At 41.1% G+C, this 18,561-nt stretch overlaps 1 protein-coding gene across 1 annotated transcript in view; it reads left to right on the forward strand.

Annotated features, from left to right (window-relative positions):
- Nucleotides 1–18,561, forward strand: part of adamts18 (ADAM metallopeptidase with thrombospondin type 1 motif, 18) — a 77,435-nt gene that overhangs the window by 45,348 nt on the left and 13,526 nt on the right. Inside the window, exons 16-18 of the mRNA XM_033639122.2 lie at nucleotides 314–558; nucleotides 10,252–10,372; nucleotides 12,011–12,137. Of these exons, the coding sequence (XP_033495013.2) occupies nucleotides 314–558; nucleotides 10,252–10,372; nucleotides 12,011–12,137 (493 nt within the window). The remainder of the gene's footprint in view (nucleotides 1–313; nucleotides 559–10,251; nucleotides 10,373–12,010; nucleotides 12,138–18,561) is intronic.

Consider the following 18,561-nt stretch of genomic DNA (forward strand, 5'->3'; position numbering starts at 1 on the left):
GTTTGTAGGCTCTCTGTGCATGTTAGCAAGAATAAACTGAGTCCTTCTGCAAGGACAATGGGAGACTTAAGCGGACAAACAAGAACATTGAAAAACCATCTAATCCCACTTCATAATGGACGGATTCACTTCATCCCTGTGCAGTAATACACATGGACCAGAGATAAAGTTGATGATGAGATAAAGCAGAGATGATGGTGTTTGCGTGTTTGGATAGCTGGATTATGATTAAACATGACATAAGAATTAGAGAACAGCAAATATCTAGTCATGATTCAGCCTTGACTTTCCTTCCCTCCCTGTTTTTTCCCAGAGTATTACTCCATGGTGACAGTCCCAGCTGGAGCACGAAGCATTCGCATTCAGGAAATGGAGGTCTCCACCAGCTACCTGGCTGTTCGCTCCTTGAAGAGGAAGTACTACCTGACTGGGGACTGGACTGTGGACTGGCCAGGGAAGTTCCACTTTGGTGGGACTGTGTTTGACTACCAGCGCTCTTTCAACAAGCCGGAGAGCCTTTATGCCGCTGGACCTACTAATGAGACGTTGGTGTTTGAAGTAAGCCGCCGCTGTCGGGTGATGTCCGTTTGTGGCAATTGACAGTGACAGGGTCCCTGGCAGAGCTGCCGCGCCTCTTTTTTTTCTTCTTCTTACGTCTGGATATGAATAGGCTTAGATGGAAAAAAGAGGTTTGGGTGGTAGGGAAAAAAGGGGTGGTTGTAACTGTCTGTAATGCTTCTGTGGGGGATTAATTGTGTTTGGTGATTGGTTACGTCAGGGATGATCTGGGGATGGGTGGGTGGCATGGAAGACTTTAATCAGAAGAATCTTCAGCTTTTAGGGCCTTAAAACAGTCGATCCTGTGCAGAGCTGTCTTCTTTGTGAGTGAAAGAAAGAGAACAAAAGGATTAAAAGCAGCAGAAGAAGACATATCTAGGATTAATTAAAATCAAAGCCAACAGTTTAAATGGTTGTTTCACCCAGAGCACACTGTCATTGTTAGTTTAAGACAGAAAGCTCAATAATCACCACCTCTCCTCAATCTGTGCCACCCAGGGGCAAATTTAGGACTGTACAGTATATGAAATTAAAGCACTTTTAAAAACCACTTTGCATTCTGTATGAGCACAGTCAAAACATGTCAGTGCATGGTCAGATACAAGTTAGGGGCTAGGGGGTTAGGGGTTAGGGGTTAGGCTAAGGGTAAGTGAGAAAATATGTTTTGTGTAAATTTGTTTAACCAATCCTTAAAGCATCAATATAATGACAAGGACAATAAAGCAGACAGGGAAAAGGGAGATGTGGCGCAATTAGTCTAAATCAGCCTTTGTGCCACTTTCACTATTCAGCTCAGTCTCACATGGCAGAAGCCTGCCTCTTGTTTATACGCAGTACAGTTTCTTGGTACTGCTGGCTCCAGTGTCACACAGTCACGTGTTTGTCCACATACACATACTCAAAGCCATGGATGTGGCCCCCATGTCCACTGATCTCAAAAGTGCTTTGTTGCAGCCATGTGATTTGCGGCTAATAGAGCGAGAAAAATCCCTAAGTCAACTGCCCGTTAAGAGGCGGGGATGAAAAGTATAAAATCAGATGGTTGCTTGAAGTGAGATTTTCTGCATAGCATAGGAGGTGATTTATGAGCTGGTGGTTCCCTTTTTTTTTTTTTTTTTTTTTTTTTTGCCCCACGTTTGTAATCAGTGATGTGTCAGAAACCAGAGTTTGGAAGGGAGGACGAGTCTTTACCCGTCCTGAAGCAGCAGAATGTGATGCTGGACAGGCGTATCCTCCTGAGAGCAAAACTAATATTCCACAAGTGGCCGAGTCATTATCCATAAGACTTAAGTGAATGGTGCTGGGATGTGTGGGATGTTCTTCTCACATAACTTTGTCACCAAAAGCATTTATTTTCTCTTGAACTCTGAACCTTAGGCGTGGAAACAGAAGTGGAAACCAGGTGAAGGGAAGAGTTTTTTCCCCCTTCCAACATGGGTGAAGTGGTAGTCATGTAAAAGCTAGTCTCCCCTCAGTCCCTTGGGCTACTGAAATCCTGCGGTTGAAGCAGGAATGAGTGGCTTGTGAATCCAGGAGGAACACCAGTGTGAAATTTCTAAAGTGCTTGGCTGGTCACTTGTTTGGCCATCAGGAAATGTCTGAATGTTTTTGTAGTTATTTTAGAAAAGAGACTTTTGTTTGTGGGCAGTTTAGAGGAGTAGCTGCTGTAGTTGGCGTTTGAACAGCCCATTGTTGTTTCCTTTGGCAAGATGAATGCTTGCAGACATGCAGACTAGTAACAACAATCTAATATTGTCATTCCCAGAAGAGGTTGCAAGATAGATTTTATGATTTTTCTTAGCAACTTCTACTTGAGCAATTTTTGCATTCTGGAATGCCACAATTTTGCTTTCACTGAGCATGGTTAGATATAGGGATAATTCAGTTTTATTTTTAATTTTTTAAAAAGGAAACATATTTTTAGCACTCTGGCGGATTGGCTGTAGGGATGGAAATGTCAGCATGTCTGACAGTTGGTCGATCCAGCACTTTGGTCCAGACTGAAATATCTCAACCACTCTTGTATGGATGGCCATGAAATTTTGTACAAACATTCATGGTGCCCAGAGGTTGAATCCTAATGACTTTGGAGAGCCACTGACTTTTCACTTATGCTGAGAAATATCTCAAGACCTACTGGGTGGATAAGCACAACGTTTTGTACAAACATTTATGCTTCCCAGACCTCTTTGGTTTATAATGAAATAACTGCAAAACAAATGACATTCCCGTCTGCCTTGGCTGAACTTTGTGGGTAATGCTGATTAATGAGTGGTAGCATGCTAATACACTACAGAAAGATGAATAACAAGAGCCACTGTGCCTAAGTGCAGTCTCACAGAGCCTCGAGCATAGCTGTAGACTTACTTGTACGTTCGGCCTTTGTACCTATTGGTAATGAGACTGTTGTCACCCAGGTAATTGCTGAGTTCGGGGAACATGATGACAGAGCTAGAATCTCAGATGGGGCACAAAACACGAGCAGTGTTTTTATCAAGAAGCTAAGAGGTTAGTCAGACTTACGTGGAAGAGGAATCCAAAGCAAACAGTATAATTGTCTGTTATAAATACCAAGTGTGCACACCACTTTCTGTTTCACGTTTGACCTGCAGGACTTTGTTGTACATGCACACAGGTCTCTGTGAGAGATCATTAGGGACAATCTCGGTTGCACTCTCTTTTGGTTTTACTTACAAAATCAAGTGGTTTAGATAATTGGGCCAAACTAACTGTGGGTTTGTTCACAACCATCTGATTGTCAGACCATTTGTATGTCTTGCCCTGTCATACTTCATGGTACTAAAGTCACCACATTCCCACCACTTACTTTGTGGTCATTGCATTCCCACCATTTAGTTTGCAGAGTACAGAAAGAGTGAGCCAAGACCTAGGTTTAAATAGTTCTAAATATTCTTTAAAGCAGAGACTTTACTAAGTCTGACACTGCTCCTCCTGCTTGTCTGTGTGTCCCAGTCATACATCTGTCTAGCAGCATGCTCAGTGGTAGCATGCTGTGGATCTGCAGATGACACGAGCATAATCTCTATAAGTATGTCCTGTAATTACAAAAAGGAGAAAGAGGTTGATAGAGAGAGAAGGATAGGGAGAGGGGGAGAGTGAGATTAAAAGATTAAGAATTCTGCAATTGAACTCTTTGGATGTGAGAAGTTAAGGTCAGGGCAAAGAGACTTTAACTGCAAATGAAAAGAGCCAAATGAAGGAAAGCGAGTCAGGATTTTTTTTTTTCCATTGCTGATCTTCATCTGTTTCACACATTCTACTTAACTGGCGCTGTCACAGAGAAAGTGAGAGAGAACATGGGGGAGGGTAAACACACCGATCACTCACAGACCCTTACTCAGCTTGAACCACTCAGAGAAAAAAAACATACTGAGGAGTGTGAGCGCAAACTGTGACAAGGTGTTCACATCTGTACAGCTGCTCAGCTGGTGGGGAGACCTAGCTAACAAGAGCAGGAGGAACATATGGCTGAGGTCTCCCTAAACTGACATTCTTGTGGTATGGTGAGGCGAGGTCATGCCAGTCCAGGGCAAAGCACTGTGAGTCCACAAGTGAGATTGATATCTGTGTCTGCTGCATTCTAATTCACCATCATCTCATCTGACTTGATGAGTGGTGTGGTGGTCGCGCTGTGAAAACCAAGACACTCTGTGGTCTGATGTAGGAAGATAGACTCCCATCAATCATGCAACGTGAGCTTGGCAGGCACATTATCCTGAAACCTTGCTTCAAGAAATATATGTTTCTTTCAATATATACGGGACTTTTCTATGAACCAAAATAACACAAGTAAATACATGTAACCATATAAGAAAAAATAGCCATTCGGGGGAAGTCAGTATTTGCTCCAACTTTGACCCTCCCGAAAACAGGATAACTTAAGTCAAGTGTGCACAGCATATAACTATTTCACCACCATGTTAAACCATGTTGAAAAAGAAACTTTAAATAATGTCTAAATGTGCTTATTTTTATTCCACAGCAAGTATTTAGAATTATTCTAAATATAAATGCACATTTGAAAAACTTGGCTATTTTGATCTGTCAAACTTAGAAGCCTTTTTTAGTTAAGGTCAGATTTTTCCATTAATCAATTTACAACTAATTGACTTTGGTTTCATCTAGCTATTCGGCTGCCACAGCAATATCGTCCTTGCCTGAGGAGTTTTTTATGTGCACTGAATATCACTACAAAGTGCGAGGAGCTCTCTCGGGGCATCACAGGTTCTGGGAGTAAAGGTTCCATTAACTCATCCCAAAGACAATGTTATGTGGCTCATGGCTGAAGCATATCTGAAGCTTGGACAGGCATGAACTTGCTCAGTTAAAGTTAAAGTTAAGTCCCAAAGACTAACAACTGCATAAGAAAACATCTGGCTCTTTGACAAAAAAGTCAAAGATACAGGAGCATTTTGGCAAGAAACTGCTATGGTGTTAAGAAAACAGATAATACAGCCTGCAGCTATAGTTTCCAACTGCAATCACAAAGCAGTGAATACAGCTCTTATTCACACCTCTGACTGGTGTCTTTTCCATTGAAACAACACTGAGAATCATTGGCAATGTAGTATTTAGAAATGGTCACCATGCCAAACTGATAAAAACTGGTCGCATTGACCTAAGTTATAGGACTGTAATATTGTGACTTCTATGTTAAGTAGAAGAAGAACGGGGATATACTGTAGTATAGGGAAAAACATATTGTTCATTGTTAATTTTTAGCTTGAAACTAGACCAGAACGTTCCTGAAAAGAAGGTTCAAGTTCAGGCTTCAGTTATTGTAATTCTGCATCACAGAGTTGCACAACAGAATGCAAATTGTACTGTAGTCCCTTCATGCTACACGAGAAATTTTTTTCTGGTGTAGTACAGTGTTGAAGAGTCTTACAGCCTGGGAAAAGAAGAAAGTCCGTGGTCTCGTGGTACAACAGCAGACACTCCTGTATCGCTAGCCAGATGGCAGCACGGTGAACAGGCTATTGTTAGAGTGGGTATTGTCTTTTAGTATTCTTTGGGCCCTTCGCAGGCACCTCAATGAGATCACTGATGTTTGGTAGATGGGAACCAATGATGTTGATTCTGTTTCATCAAATTATTAATTTGCATGTAAACTCTAAGTGACAGAGGTTACTGTTGCATTCTTTCTCTACATGCAATTCCTGTTGAAAGTAGTTTGTGTTGTCAGATCAGATAAAGCTCATTTATTTGCTGGCGGTAGAGCTTTAGTAGATTTATATGTGTTGTCATTAATATCAAGGCAGTATTTTGCTGCTGCTGTTATTTGCTTTGACTACCAAAGTGTTGACAGGGTCAGTATGAGTTCTGTCCATGAAGTGGGAGCAAGCTTGAAGTCACTGTTGCTATTGCGGCTGATTTGCTGAAAGTTGTGGGATTTTGGTTTTATTTATTTATATTTTTCTTATTGGTTCAGGTGTTTAGTTGTCAGTCAGGGGATGAGCATTGGCGGCAGTTGTCCTAGACTGAATAACCGGAGAGGAGACAGGTTTGGATATGTCTGAAATTATTATTTAAAAGTTAGCGTCTCTTCTCCGAGACAATGTTAACGCTGTGGTTGGTTGGGTGTATTCAACATTGCGAATGGCTTAGGAAAGAAAGATCAGTTATTTAGAAAGCTTCAAGGCTTCAATGTTGTGTAGGTCCTCTATTAAAGGGATTAAAAAAAAATCCTGCTGAATGTTGTTTTTATAGCTGCTGGTTCACATTATTGGTGGTTGTTTGGTGAAGGAGCAGGAATGTTGGTGAGAGTTGGTTTGCTTGGATAAGCACAAAGTCCTGGTGTGGTTAGTGGTGGTAGTTGCTTCATGGCAGTGGGTTTGGGTTTAGTTTGGGTGGTTAGCATCAGCAAAGGGATTGTGGGTGTTAAAGTGTCGCCGGTTCCTATGCAGTTTAAAAGAGGCCAGGGCCACAATTTCAATATTTTAGGCTAGACACCCTCAAGTTTAGGCGGTGCACAGTCTGAGACAATGAGTGTGCAAATGTTAAACCTCAGTTTGACTTGACAGAGGGTAAGAGAGGAAGAACAGTAGCACTCTGATAAGACTGAATGAAGTTTTGCATTTAACTGGGAGACATATTAGACAGAACTTTTTTTAAGATTTGGTTTAACCTGGTTAAAGCCGAGGTTTGTTTATTAAACAGCAGGGAAAAAGCATTGACTATAAAAAGATCAGGACCTGGGTAGCTAGCAGCTGATGGTGATGTATGATGGCTATGTATTGGAAAATAATGGACTCCATTAGAGACAGTTCTTTAAGTGTCAGCATGATGTGAAATTATGCAAACCTTTGGCTCCAGTGTCTGTTACCAGTGCTTGGTGGTCAAATCTGTGTCTGCAGTTGGTTTCAGAGTTAACTTACGTGATTCTCTTATCAGTGCAGAATAATATGCACAGCAGGTTTTAGCATGCAGGCCTAATTCAGTGTGATTAAACTAAAGCTTTGGCTGACTTTTGAATGACACCCTTGCAGAAAAAAAAGATAACATAAGCAGGCAAGCTTGTTTGAGTGCAGGGGTTTTTAAAGTCAGACATGTGCGCCCCTCTGCAGTCAAAATCACAAAAACTATGGCCCCCACCCCACCCAAAAATACCTCAAACTACACTTCATGCTTTGGGGGATGTAAACAGGAAGTATACTGTCGCCATGGATTCAGTGAGTTGCCTACAGCTTGAGCTTTGTATTCTGAGTCTATTTTTGATGGAATGTTGTCAAATTGGCACCATTGAAAGTAGGCCAAATTAGCTATAAGCAGCTCCTGTTGTTTTTTTCTGAGCAGACTTATGGATGTTTATTTAAGATGATTATATCCACAAAAAAGTGGAAGTCACACCAAACCTAAAATCAGGTATTATGTCTGAGTTAAGACTCAAAGACAGAGTGCGATTTTTGACTCAAATTGCGGCAATCAAACAAGTATTGTTGGTGAGCTGGCCAAATTAGCACACCAAACTACAGTATCTAACTCCACTGGTATGCACCTGTCTCTTTCACCTCAGGAAGTATCTTTTCCTCACATTTATTCCATTCTCCCAGCTGTTCACACATCTGTATATTGTACCAACATATCTAGATGTGTTTGTTTAACATTAGAGAGCTCCTCGCTCCTCTCCACATAAACATAATCTCCTTTTGCCTCCTGTCTGGAGCTTGGCCGACCATACACATGGAACAGTTAACATGCAGCAGAAGGTTATTGGTCCAGTCAGTGGATGCGCCCCAGGACTGTTGAATGTGGATCGGACCCAGGAGGTGCTTGGCTCTCTTAAGTTGGATGGTTGATGGTAGATTCCTCTAGCTTTAGGATATACCCCAAAGAAAATACACTTGTCAAAGTCCATTATTGCAGATACTGATAGACCTGATATGTTTTTCAGGCACTGGAATGGCTGTTGACAGTTTGGACTTAATTCAATTTGCCAAATGGATTAAAGATTAATACCCACCCAACCTGAACTAAACCGAGGTGGGCTGTAAAAGAAACATAACTATACTGAACACAGTCCAGTGCAGTGTTTTCAAATGGTTTAAAATGACACACTATGAGCTGACTATGTAAATGTGTCTCTAACAAAATTCTTCACCATGGCAGTTGAATCCTCACGGGGTTGCTTTAATGATAGCCTGATGCTTCTCCTGTAATGGTTATGTCTGCTTTCATTCTTCTGTTAGTCTTTGCCTGAGTTGAATGTCCAAATAAATCTCCAGTACAGACAAAGGTAACTCAGAATCACCAGCCAGAGTAAAGGATGTGGCAAAAAAAGAGCTAACTCTTGAAAGAAAGTGGAAATTGTCCCTCATATGTGCTCTGTACTGGCCAAATAAAATGACCTTATAATAGTGTGGTCAGCCAGTTTGGACTAGAGAGGAAACAAAGCGCTCCTTAATGTTTCTGGAACCTTCTGGTTAGTGGGTAGTAGATCTAACAGCTCAGTGGGACCTAAATGGCTAAATTGAGCTGCCACGTTGTCAGTGGTCTTACCTTTAGTCTCTTGTACTGGAATCCAAAACAGATGGGTCTTTTGTTTCTGTTCTCCTTTCATGAACCTTTTTTTATACAGTGTAGCACATACTGTATAGATTTTTGGACTTCTACCAAAATACAAAGGAAAATAATGTGACATATTTGTTACAGATTGGCTCAGCAAGAGGGTATACATCATACTGTATATAGGGGAAGACAGTTTATGTTTGCTGTTGACCTGGTTAGTTTGAAATTACAGTACACCACTGGAAGTCAGAGATAATGTGAATCTAGTGCTGAAATGAATCATTTATTAATTGAAAAACATTTGCTGTTTCCAGCTTCTCAAATGTGAAGATCTATAATTTTAATTGACATATACAGGGTTCCCACAGCTTAAGGCAAGTTATATTTAAGATATTTTTTAAGACATATTTTTTTTAATGCCCTTCAACATGAAATTTAAGGTGTCTGGGAACATTGCCTGGAATTGGTCCCTTACTCCCTCATTTGATTTGTGTAATTGGTGTTTTGTCACTGTGTTCAGACACCACACTACCTATGTTTTCTATTTAGGTGTATACCTGAATGCTGCTGACCCTGGCACTGGTATCAGAGACGGGGGAATAGGCGTGGCCAAGACGATGGTAGAACAGAATTGGAAAATACTTGTTGGCGAGTTCTCTTGGTGATTTTATGTTTCTCACTCTGCATGTGGGATTGCACTGCCTTGAGTCCCATTGTGCAGAGTTTGAAAAACATTGAGTGCAGTGTCTCGTATGCATTGCCACATACTGGTTTCAGCCATGCAGAGAAATCTTGCTGAAATAGACAGTTTTCATTGAATTGCAATTGCAATTCCCCATGTCGTTCAGGGTACAGTGACAGCTACGTAGGTAGCAAACAGTGGATCCTCTGCTTTGAGCATCCCAGCCAGAAAAAAAATATGAGTTTTGTTGGTTACACTATCCTGTCCTGTGTGATGTTTAATGCAAGAAGCAAGAAAAAATAGATGCTACCAATTATTTTGAGATTTTACAATAGAACCTAAAAATAAATAATAAAAATAAAACAATTCCTAAAATTGCACTTCCCATGTCTTAGCATTTTTTAGACTTTTGAAAGATTTTTTAAAAATATGTTAAAGCAAATTACGGTCTTATTTTTGGATTAATAAATTAAATGCCTTTAAGACTTTTTAAGAATCTGCAGGAGCACTGCATATGTTTTAGTTTCGGTCTGTCAGTCAGGCAAAATAAGCAATTTGAAGATGCCACCTTGCAACAATTCTGAAGGACAATTATCATTATTTCCTAACATCTTATAAATCAAACAATACATTGTGACAGAAAATGATAAGAAGCTAGCTGGTAATGATTAGTTAATAATTAATTAGTTGCAGCTGGCTGAGAAGATGAGCGATTAAGAACACTGACAAACACCAAGGCAATGCTCTCTCTGTAATTGTTGACCCTTGATATGTGTATACTGGCAGCCTGGACATTTGGATGAGGAAGGTTCCTTGTTTAAACCTGTAGAGCAGATGGGAAAAAGTGGATGTAGTGGTTAAAATTTGATGTTGATGAAACAGGGTGATGCTCAGTGTGCTTTCCCCTAGATGAAAAAGGTTAAAAGACAAACTATATTCAAACATGTGACAACTTACTGACTCACTGTTTTCTTTCCTGACAGATTCTCCTACAAGGAAAGAACCCGGGTGTGGTGTGGGAGTACACACTGCCTCGCACTGAGAGGAAACCCGACTACAGCTGGGGTGTGGTGCGCTCTGACTGCTCTGCTCCCTGTGCTGGAGGTGAGACTGTGTGTTGTATGTTGGCCTGTATGTTTTTATTTTAGGGATGAAACTAGAAGAACTTTGTGTGTGTTCATGTATCGTGTCCAAAAATTGACCGGTTGCTAAACTCCTCTCTTGAATGGCAGTTACCAGTCACTGCATAGCAATTGTAACTTGGCATGGTAGGCCAGCAAAGCTTTGGATTTGTCCACATGTTAAAGCAGTGTATTTGGGGCTGTAATGAGAGCGATACTTGGTATTTAGAGAGTTTGGAGGGTGTTATTTTGTAGTCTATCCAAAACCAAAAACTAGGAGCGAAAGAGTAAGGAATGGATTAAACAGGGTGTTTAACTGCTGTAATGTAAGCCAGTGTTACCTGAGATAGAGGAACAAACACATTGACTATTCCTCATCTTTAAAGCTTTTCCTCTTACAGCATAAAAAATGAAAACACACTGTTAAAACATACAAACAAGTACAATATGCAGTGGTCAAGTAGGTTTACTTAGCATGAAACATTTCTGATCTATAGTTTTTTCTTTGTAAAAAAAAAAGCTGTTTCCTCAACTGGTAAAAATGCTACCTCTTTGCCAGAACCATGCAGCTTCAGCCTCTGACTCTTAGCACAATTTCGTGTATTTAGCTGTCAAGCCCATATTTAAAACCACTTTAACAAGATTCATGAAAAGTAGCATCTTCAAACAAGCTATGGATCATGGATTATCTTGTTAATTTGCTTGCTAGGGAGGTACGGTGGTGGTGGAGTCGTTAGCATTGTTGCCTCACAGAAAGAGGGTTACGGATTCAAACACGCTGGCAGGCTGGGGCCTTTCTGTACAGATTTTGCATGTAGTCCCATGTCAGCGTGGGTTTTTCTAGTTTCGTCTTCCTCCCACAGTCCAGAGAGTTTGCAGGTTAGGTTAATTAGTGAATCTCAATGGAGGGAGACACTATTCAGTGTGGCAACAAACACCTGTTTGCACACAATGCCCCTATTTTCTCCCATCATACGCATTTAGATTACGCAATGAGTCTGCATTGTTAAATAACCTCTGGATTCCACCAAGTGCAGCTACGCAACCTTCCAGTGGAAGATTCAGTTTAAAGTGATATAAAAGATCTGAAATGTCTTAAAGTGAACTTGTTTGAAGATGTAGACAACCTGATAAAAAACAGGTTGAAAAAAGTGTGTGTTCATGTGTGTATTCTATGTGCACGTGTCAGATTTTATCTGTGTGTTTGTGTATGTTGTATCTGCCTCTTGTGTGTGTGTTTGAGTGTGTTTTTGTATTGTGCACTATTCCTGGAGTAGAATGTGGTCCAGGAAGTTTGTTAAGGCTAATGAAAAGCACCTTTGTCAACTGAGAAGTTCAGACTCTGTTGGTCCCAAAAGACTCACAGCAATCCCCTGCTCACTTGTCAGTGGACGGCTGTGTGTGTGTGTGTGTGTGTGTGTGTGTGTGTTCTTACTATGGTCCTTGTAGTTCCACATTCAGAGGCTGCAGCCGCTCACAGACAGGCTTGACTTAAGAGAGATTTTGATCCATGACAGTTACAAAACTGAACTGTTCAGATTTCCATGTTGTAGGCATGAATGCTGAAGTTGTCAAACTGTATCCAAGAACTACATCAGCTCTCTCGCTCTTTTTCTATCAGGTCGTATCTCGACCAAGGCAATCTGTCTGCAGGACCAGAAGGTTCAGGTCAACTCCACCATGTGTAATCCTCACACCAAACCAACACTGGGCTCCCATCTCTGCAACACACAGCCCTGCCCTGCATAGTAAGTGCTGCTATGTGTGTGTCCGGAGGGTCAAGGCATTTCTTCATGTACAGTTGGCTGTGGGATATGTGGTATGTGTCTTTATGTTGCCAAATTTTCAGGAACCTTAGGCGCTGTTTTTATTACAGGCACACACATACTTAGACAAACACACACACACACACACACACACACACACACACACACACACTGTGGTTGAGCAGTCTAGAGATTGCCTGTGGTCCATTTGCTGTGGTCGGCCACCACTCTGCTCAGCCTGTGTTCTTCTCCTCTCTCCATCCTCCTCCCTTCTTTGCCCGCTCTCTAATTTTTTATTTTCTCATTTTCCTATTTGAAAAAAACACATGAAAGCCATCAGTCTTTACTTATCCATTGCAGTGTTTTCTCCAGCTGTATGTCAACCTGCATATTGAGTGGATTTTAATCACTCTGACTTGACAGAATCATATAATGTCTGTTTTTTATCCTCATGTCTTGGACAAGGGACCATTTCGCTTAATCTGAACTGTCTGAACCTGGCAAGTGATAACCAGTAGAGGAACCGAAACCTACAACGAACAAAATATATTTTGAATAATACAAGAAATTATCACAGTCAAGAACATCCTATTTAAGAATGCATTATTTTAAGTACACTTGTTCAAAGTAAACTGAACCCTGTGCTCCCAGCTGTGGCTTCAGCTGAGGTCAGAAAACAGGCCTGTAGCAGAACCAGGTCACCAGGGTCATGTTTTATTTCTGGGATTCTACGACATGAGACAGAGTTCAGATTCTGCAATTACAGACATGCTGGATGTGATCACAGAATGTTGGATTTTTAAGGCTGATTCTGACATTTTTCTGCCTCCACACAGGCGACAGCTGCAGCCGGAGGCACTATGTTTTCGGGTTGTCTGTCCATTAATCCATCATGTTCTCACATCACATACACAGCGTGATATTTCAAGAATATCTTGAGGGAATTTCTTCAAATTTGGCACAAACGTTCACACGAACTCAAGGACAATCTGATTAGAATTTGGTGGTCATAGATCAAGGTGACTTTTGACAGCTCAAAACATGTTTTTTGGCCATAACTCGAGACTTCAAAGGCTAATTATGAAAACTTCAGAATGATGACATTTTATAACTATGTTGTTACATTCAACTTCGATGTGACATCGTAATATTCTGCAAAGACACTTCTGAATTAGTGACACTAATCCTTGGTATCCACCTTGAAACTGTGCTGATTCTATAGATCTTCCAAGCTGCCAGGTTGAAGATGTGTGTGAAGCATCCACATTTTAGAATTTGCAGCTTCTTTGCTGTAACATCTGTATTTTAAGGATTGTAAACTCTCATGGCAACAAATGAGTCTGGAAAGAGATGGTTCACAGAGGCATACAACTGCGAGGCGGCGATAACTAGGCATAGTTAGTAGTGTGGAGAAGGCTTTGAAACAACTTTGAGACAATAATGTAGGAAGATTAACGTCAGAGAAAATAAAATTGATCAGTTAAATTAATAAACAAAATATGAAATATACTGAACACATATTTAAACACACACTTGTTTGTTGCCCCCATTTTCCACAGGTTTAAGTTAATGATCTAAGAATTTTCTCAAAGAGAAGATGTAGATATATTTCTCAAATTAGTTAAAATCAGAGGATGGTTGGATGTACTGCCAAATTTAGGGAAACAACATTGGAGACATCTTATGGTTGAGAAATGAACATTCATAAAGCTGCACATTTTAGAGTGGCCTTTTGTTGTGACCATTCCACATGTGTACTATGATGTTGTTTGTCAGCATCTTATGCCACACCTGTCAAGTGGATAGGTGATCTGTGCTCACTTACATGGAGTTTTAAAAGATCAAAATTTGACACATAAAAAAGTCTTAGATCCTAAAGTCACACCTGTGAAAAATGGGAGCAAAAACACAGTTGAATTGAATTTTTGTTTAATGTATGTGTCACCAGACATTCCCATCAGCTGCACGTTGTGTTCAGTGCTAATTACCCAATGTTAGTCTGTTAAAACGCCCACCTGGGATATGAGCATGGTTAACATTTTACAGAATAGTTTTTACAGAATAGTTTTTTCTTCTCTAAGAATTTGGTATTTCTAAAATTCTGGCCCAGGCCCTGTCAGAGACATCTCATTCCAGTATAACCCCTTGAGACAAGGTTCAACCAATTGGCTGACTGTTTTTGTCATGAAGTAAATACAGGATGATGTTTCCAAGTCTGGATTGGACCTTTCCCTTTAGCGAACACTTGAGAATAAGAAAGAGAGAGGCAAATGAAGAAAGACAAGGCTAAAAAGAGGGAGGGAGACATCAAAGCCAACTCAGACTGATTGTTGCTTTCAGTGCACATCGTTCCTCTCAAAAATTCTCAGAGCATCCTGACTCAGTAGCAAAATCATGCCCATGTTTTATCTGCGTTGTCTAGACATCGTGCTTAATGGCATGCATTTTTAAAAGAGACTGAGCATTAGGGGACCAGTGCAGAAAGCAAAGGAGGAAACCAGGCTAAAGTGCAGTGGAGTAACAAGTTGAAACAGCACTGAATAAATGGCCTCGCTCCTATGTAGGCCTTTGGCTGAGGGAACTGGAGCTAGCTTGATTTACAGCGCTGCTCCAAAGAACAGGCAGGGAACCGTGTCTTGGGTTCAGAGAGAGTACACACACACACACACACACAGTCACTCACACACACACTCACAGGGCGGCATGCACAGTTACAGTTCATATGCAGACACATTTTCCAATGTGTGACGCTGAAATAATGTATTTTGGATCCGAAGCGTGAGGTAAAAATAAAAATACAAGCTGCTTCTGTGTGATGTTAATGCGGTTGTCATTTTGTCCACCATTAGCCATGCCACAACAAGTCCAGGCTGAACTTTCTCCTGTGTCAGGGGTTGAACAAGCCAGACAGCTATCGGTTACACCTCCAACATACAGTCTCTGTTTCTCACTAAGTTTCCCACCACCCGAGAGGGCATTTCCTGTGCCTAATCTCGGGCATACCATTTCTCTTATCTCGGCGAAAGGTAATAAACAGCCTTGTTGCGTGTCCCGACCTCCCCCCTTTGTTTGAGCGAAGAAAATGGTATAGCCCAGATAAATAACATCCGTGTGGTTTGTCCATTCAGGAGTATAAAGCAGTGTTTGACACCCATGGATCTTATTATACAGTAGCTGACACCATTTCTCAGCTGGGTGTGTGTATGGGCCAATTTATGGGCGCTGCACAGGAAGAAAGTTGAGTTGAGTGAGCAGCATGAAAGCTTTAATGACTGCATTAAGACCTCCAGGATGTATGGGCATGCATTCAAGAGCCCAGCAGAGAAAAGAAAAATTGACAATGAGGTGAGGTGCATGTGCGCTCTGTGTGCGGGTGTGTGTCTGACAGGAGGGGGAATGTAAAAGTGCCTGCTTATCTCTGCAGCGTGGATCTCGGGTGCTGACAGGCCTATCCATGTTTTATTGTGCAGAGACGGCAGAATTCCCACGGGGCCCGGCCAGTCTAGCCATGCAGAGCCAGTCAACCCCCCCCACCCACTCACCCTCATCACCCTCTCCCCTTCTCTCCCATCCACCCCCTTTTTGCTTTAGACCTGCTCTAAACCTTCATTCCCCATATTGCTGTCAGGGAAAACTGGGATTTTCAGCCATGGTGTAGCAGCAGTTTCTGAACATAAAAAAAAAAGATGCAAGGAGAATTTTAAGAAGTCACTTCAATCTACCAGCCCAGTGTGCAGTTAGGAAAAGATATGCTCATATGTCAGTCTTTTTTTTTTTTCATTTTCTCCACAGCAGAGCCCCATCCCCACCTCCTTACCTTTCCATTTTCTCTTCCTCTGTAGTTCCACCTCCGTGTTTGAAGTGTTTTTGCCCTTTCTCTTGGCAGAGGCCATCTGTAGAGTCACTTACCAAAGGTTGGGGATTTCTCTGTGCATCACAGAGCGGCATATGTAGACAGATCAAAGTAAGACATGTTGTACCTGTGCCAGACGAGATGAGTACAAAAATAGAGACAACATATGTAGATACTGACCAGGGCCTGTATTTATCAACTTTATGTTTACTTTACATTACACTGAACTTATATGTGAAATCATTTTATAAACATAAGTGATTTTTTAAGTTGAAATTAATGTCTTCATTAACAACTAACATGTGAAATTAACCACAGTCAAAAATATCTATAAGGTATAAAAATATAGACTTCATTTATTAATTAAGAGGAAATTGGCCGAAATGGAAACATAATGAAGACCAAACTGGAGGAAGAAAAACATTTTGGTGCTGGTAAACAAGGTCAGAGAGAAGATGCATGGAAATCTAGGTTGTATAAAAAACTGTATGTAGCCCCTGTGACATCACCAAAAGGTTGGTAGACTCCTGTTTTGAAGTCTCAACTTTGGCATTTTGTCTGTCGCCATCTTGTATTTTTGGAGTCAGAATTGACCATATTTGGATATTTTTATTTTTATTTTTATTTTACTAGCGGAAAACAGGTTTAAATCCTTGTTGGAAAAACTGAATATCCAACACCTTACTGTACTTTCACACCAAAAGCGACCAGAGCTTCCAAAGCGGCGGAAGTCATTCATTTTCAATGAGAGCCCGGCGACTTGGGCGACTTGGGTGACTTGGGTGACCTGGTCGTCAGCCACGCGTCTTGGGCGGCCTGAGTGGGTCCCTTGGGAAGTTAAAACTCGTTTAACTTTATGGTAATGAGCTCTGACGCGGTTCGGCGTCAACCAGTCGGGATGCTGACGTGCTTCAATGAAGCAGGTCCCAGAGAACAAGCCATGTAACTTACAGCACACTTGTTCTGACAATGGATATCGAGAAGTTTATTACTTGCATTCACTCCCACTCAGTCCTTTATAATGTGTCACTGGTTACATAGACCAAAATAAAAAGAATGAGGCCTGGGACTGCGTCGCGGAGGTAGTTGGTTGGTCTAGTGAGTTTTAAAGTGTGTAATGTTAGTAATAGAGGAGAGAATTGCAGGCTAATGTTGACACGTAGCATGCAAGTCTTCTGTGCTTGGTTTGAATGGGATGACATACGTTTTCTGTTTTCACTGACCAAACATAACTTTCTGTGGGCCAACTATGAGCTTGTTGACTGGACAACAGCAAGCAGCAACTACGCTGCTTTGAAGCCAGGAGTCCGCTTTGCGGCTTCTTTAAATTGACAAGCATGATCGAATGTTCAATGATTCACGTGATGAGCGACTAGAGCAACCAAAGCTGCCACAAATATTTTTGACAGTCATGCTTCGTGGGCGTCTGTGACAGACTTTGCCTCTTTGGAAGCTTCTGGTTTGAACGTACAGTTAGAGGATCTTGTAGTACAAGAACTGAGTAAGACTTTTTTAGTAGACCGAAACATTACAATTAACTGTTTAGAACAGAAAACACACTGAAATGGAGACAGCTATGCCTTTACTCTGAATCTGGGGTTTCAACATGTCTATGTTACCTAACCAGCGTTGATGCCGTGGTAGCACCTGTCACTCAAAGTGGCCACATCTTTATTAAAAATAACTTTAAGCCTCATCCGCTATGCAGCTGTCATGAAGGAGGCAATTAGCTTTAGACACCAAAATCCATTCAAGGAACTGTTGTTTTTGGCATTTCTGCACTGGCTTCATTTTTCAGCCATGGGGGTTGCTGCTTGATGGAAATTAATTTCAAACCAAATTGAGTGCCACGTTTTTCATTTTGTCTGCACCCATGTCAAATTCTAGTCAAGAAACGACATGAAAAAGGGCGTCGGTGGCTTAGTGGTAGCGCAGGCGCCCCATGTACAAGGCTGTTGCCGCAGCGGGCCGGGTTCAACTCCAGCCTGTGGCCCTTTGCTGCATGTCACTCCCTCTCTCTCTCCCCCCTTCATGCTCATCTGTCCTATCAATTAAAGGCTTAAAAATGCCTGAAAAAATATCTTGAAAAAAAACAAAACAAAACAAAGAAATAACGTGAAAATAAAATCATAAAAATCGGTTGTGATAATCTACCAAACATCTGTTTTGAGCTCAAAGAAATAGCTTTTGTTATTTTGTGTTAAATATAGTATTCAATTGTCCCAGTAAGTCCTGATGGTGTGCAAGTCATGTACAATACTAGGACCCTGAAACTGAAACTGCTAAAATAAATTCCGCCATCCTTAATTTTATTCTTTACATGTGCTTTTCTCCACTGTGACATTTCAAAATGTCTTCTGTAAAAAATGCCTGTTGGACTACTCTTAATATCCACAGAAACTTTCAATGAGCTCTACAGCAACATTACCAAATACTAATGCTGTAGAGGACTAAAAGAAAGGAATGCAAATGTCAGAGTCTGATGGGACCACTGGGTGACCATATTGGAGTGAAATGCTGAGAAAATAAAAAAATAGAAGGAGGGAGATGGAA

Source organism: Epinephelus lanceolatus, chromosome 2 (assembly GCF_041903045.1).
Source record: "Epinephelus lanceolatus isolate andai-2023 chromosome 2, ASM4190304v1, whole genome shotgun sequence".
Lineage (NCBI taxonomy): Eukaryota > Metazoa > Chordata > Actinopteri > Perciformes > Serranidae > Epinephelus > Epinephelus lanceolatus.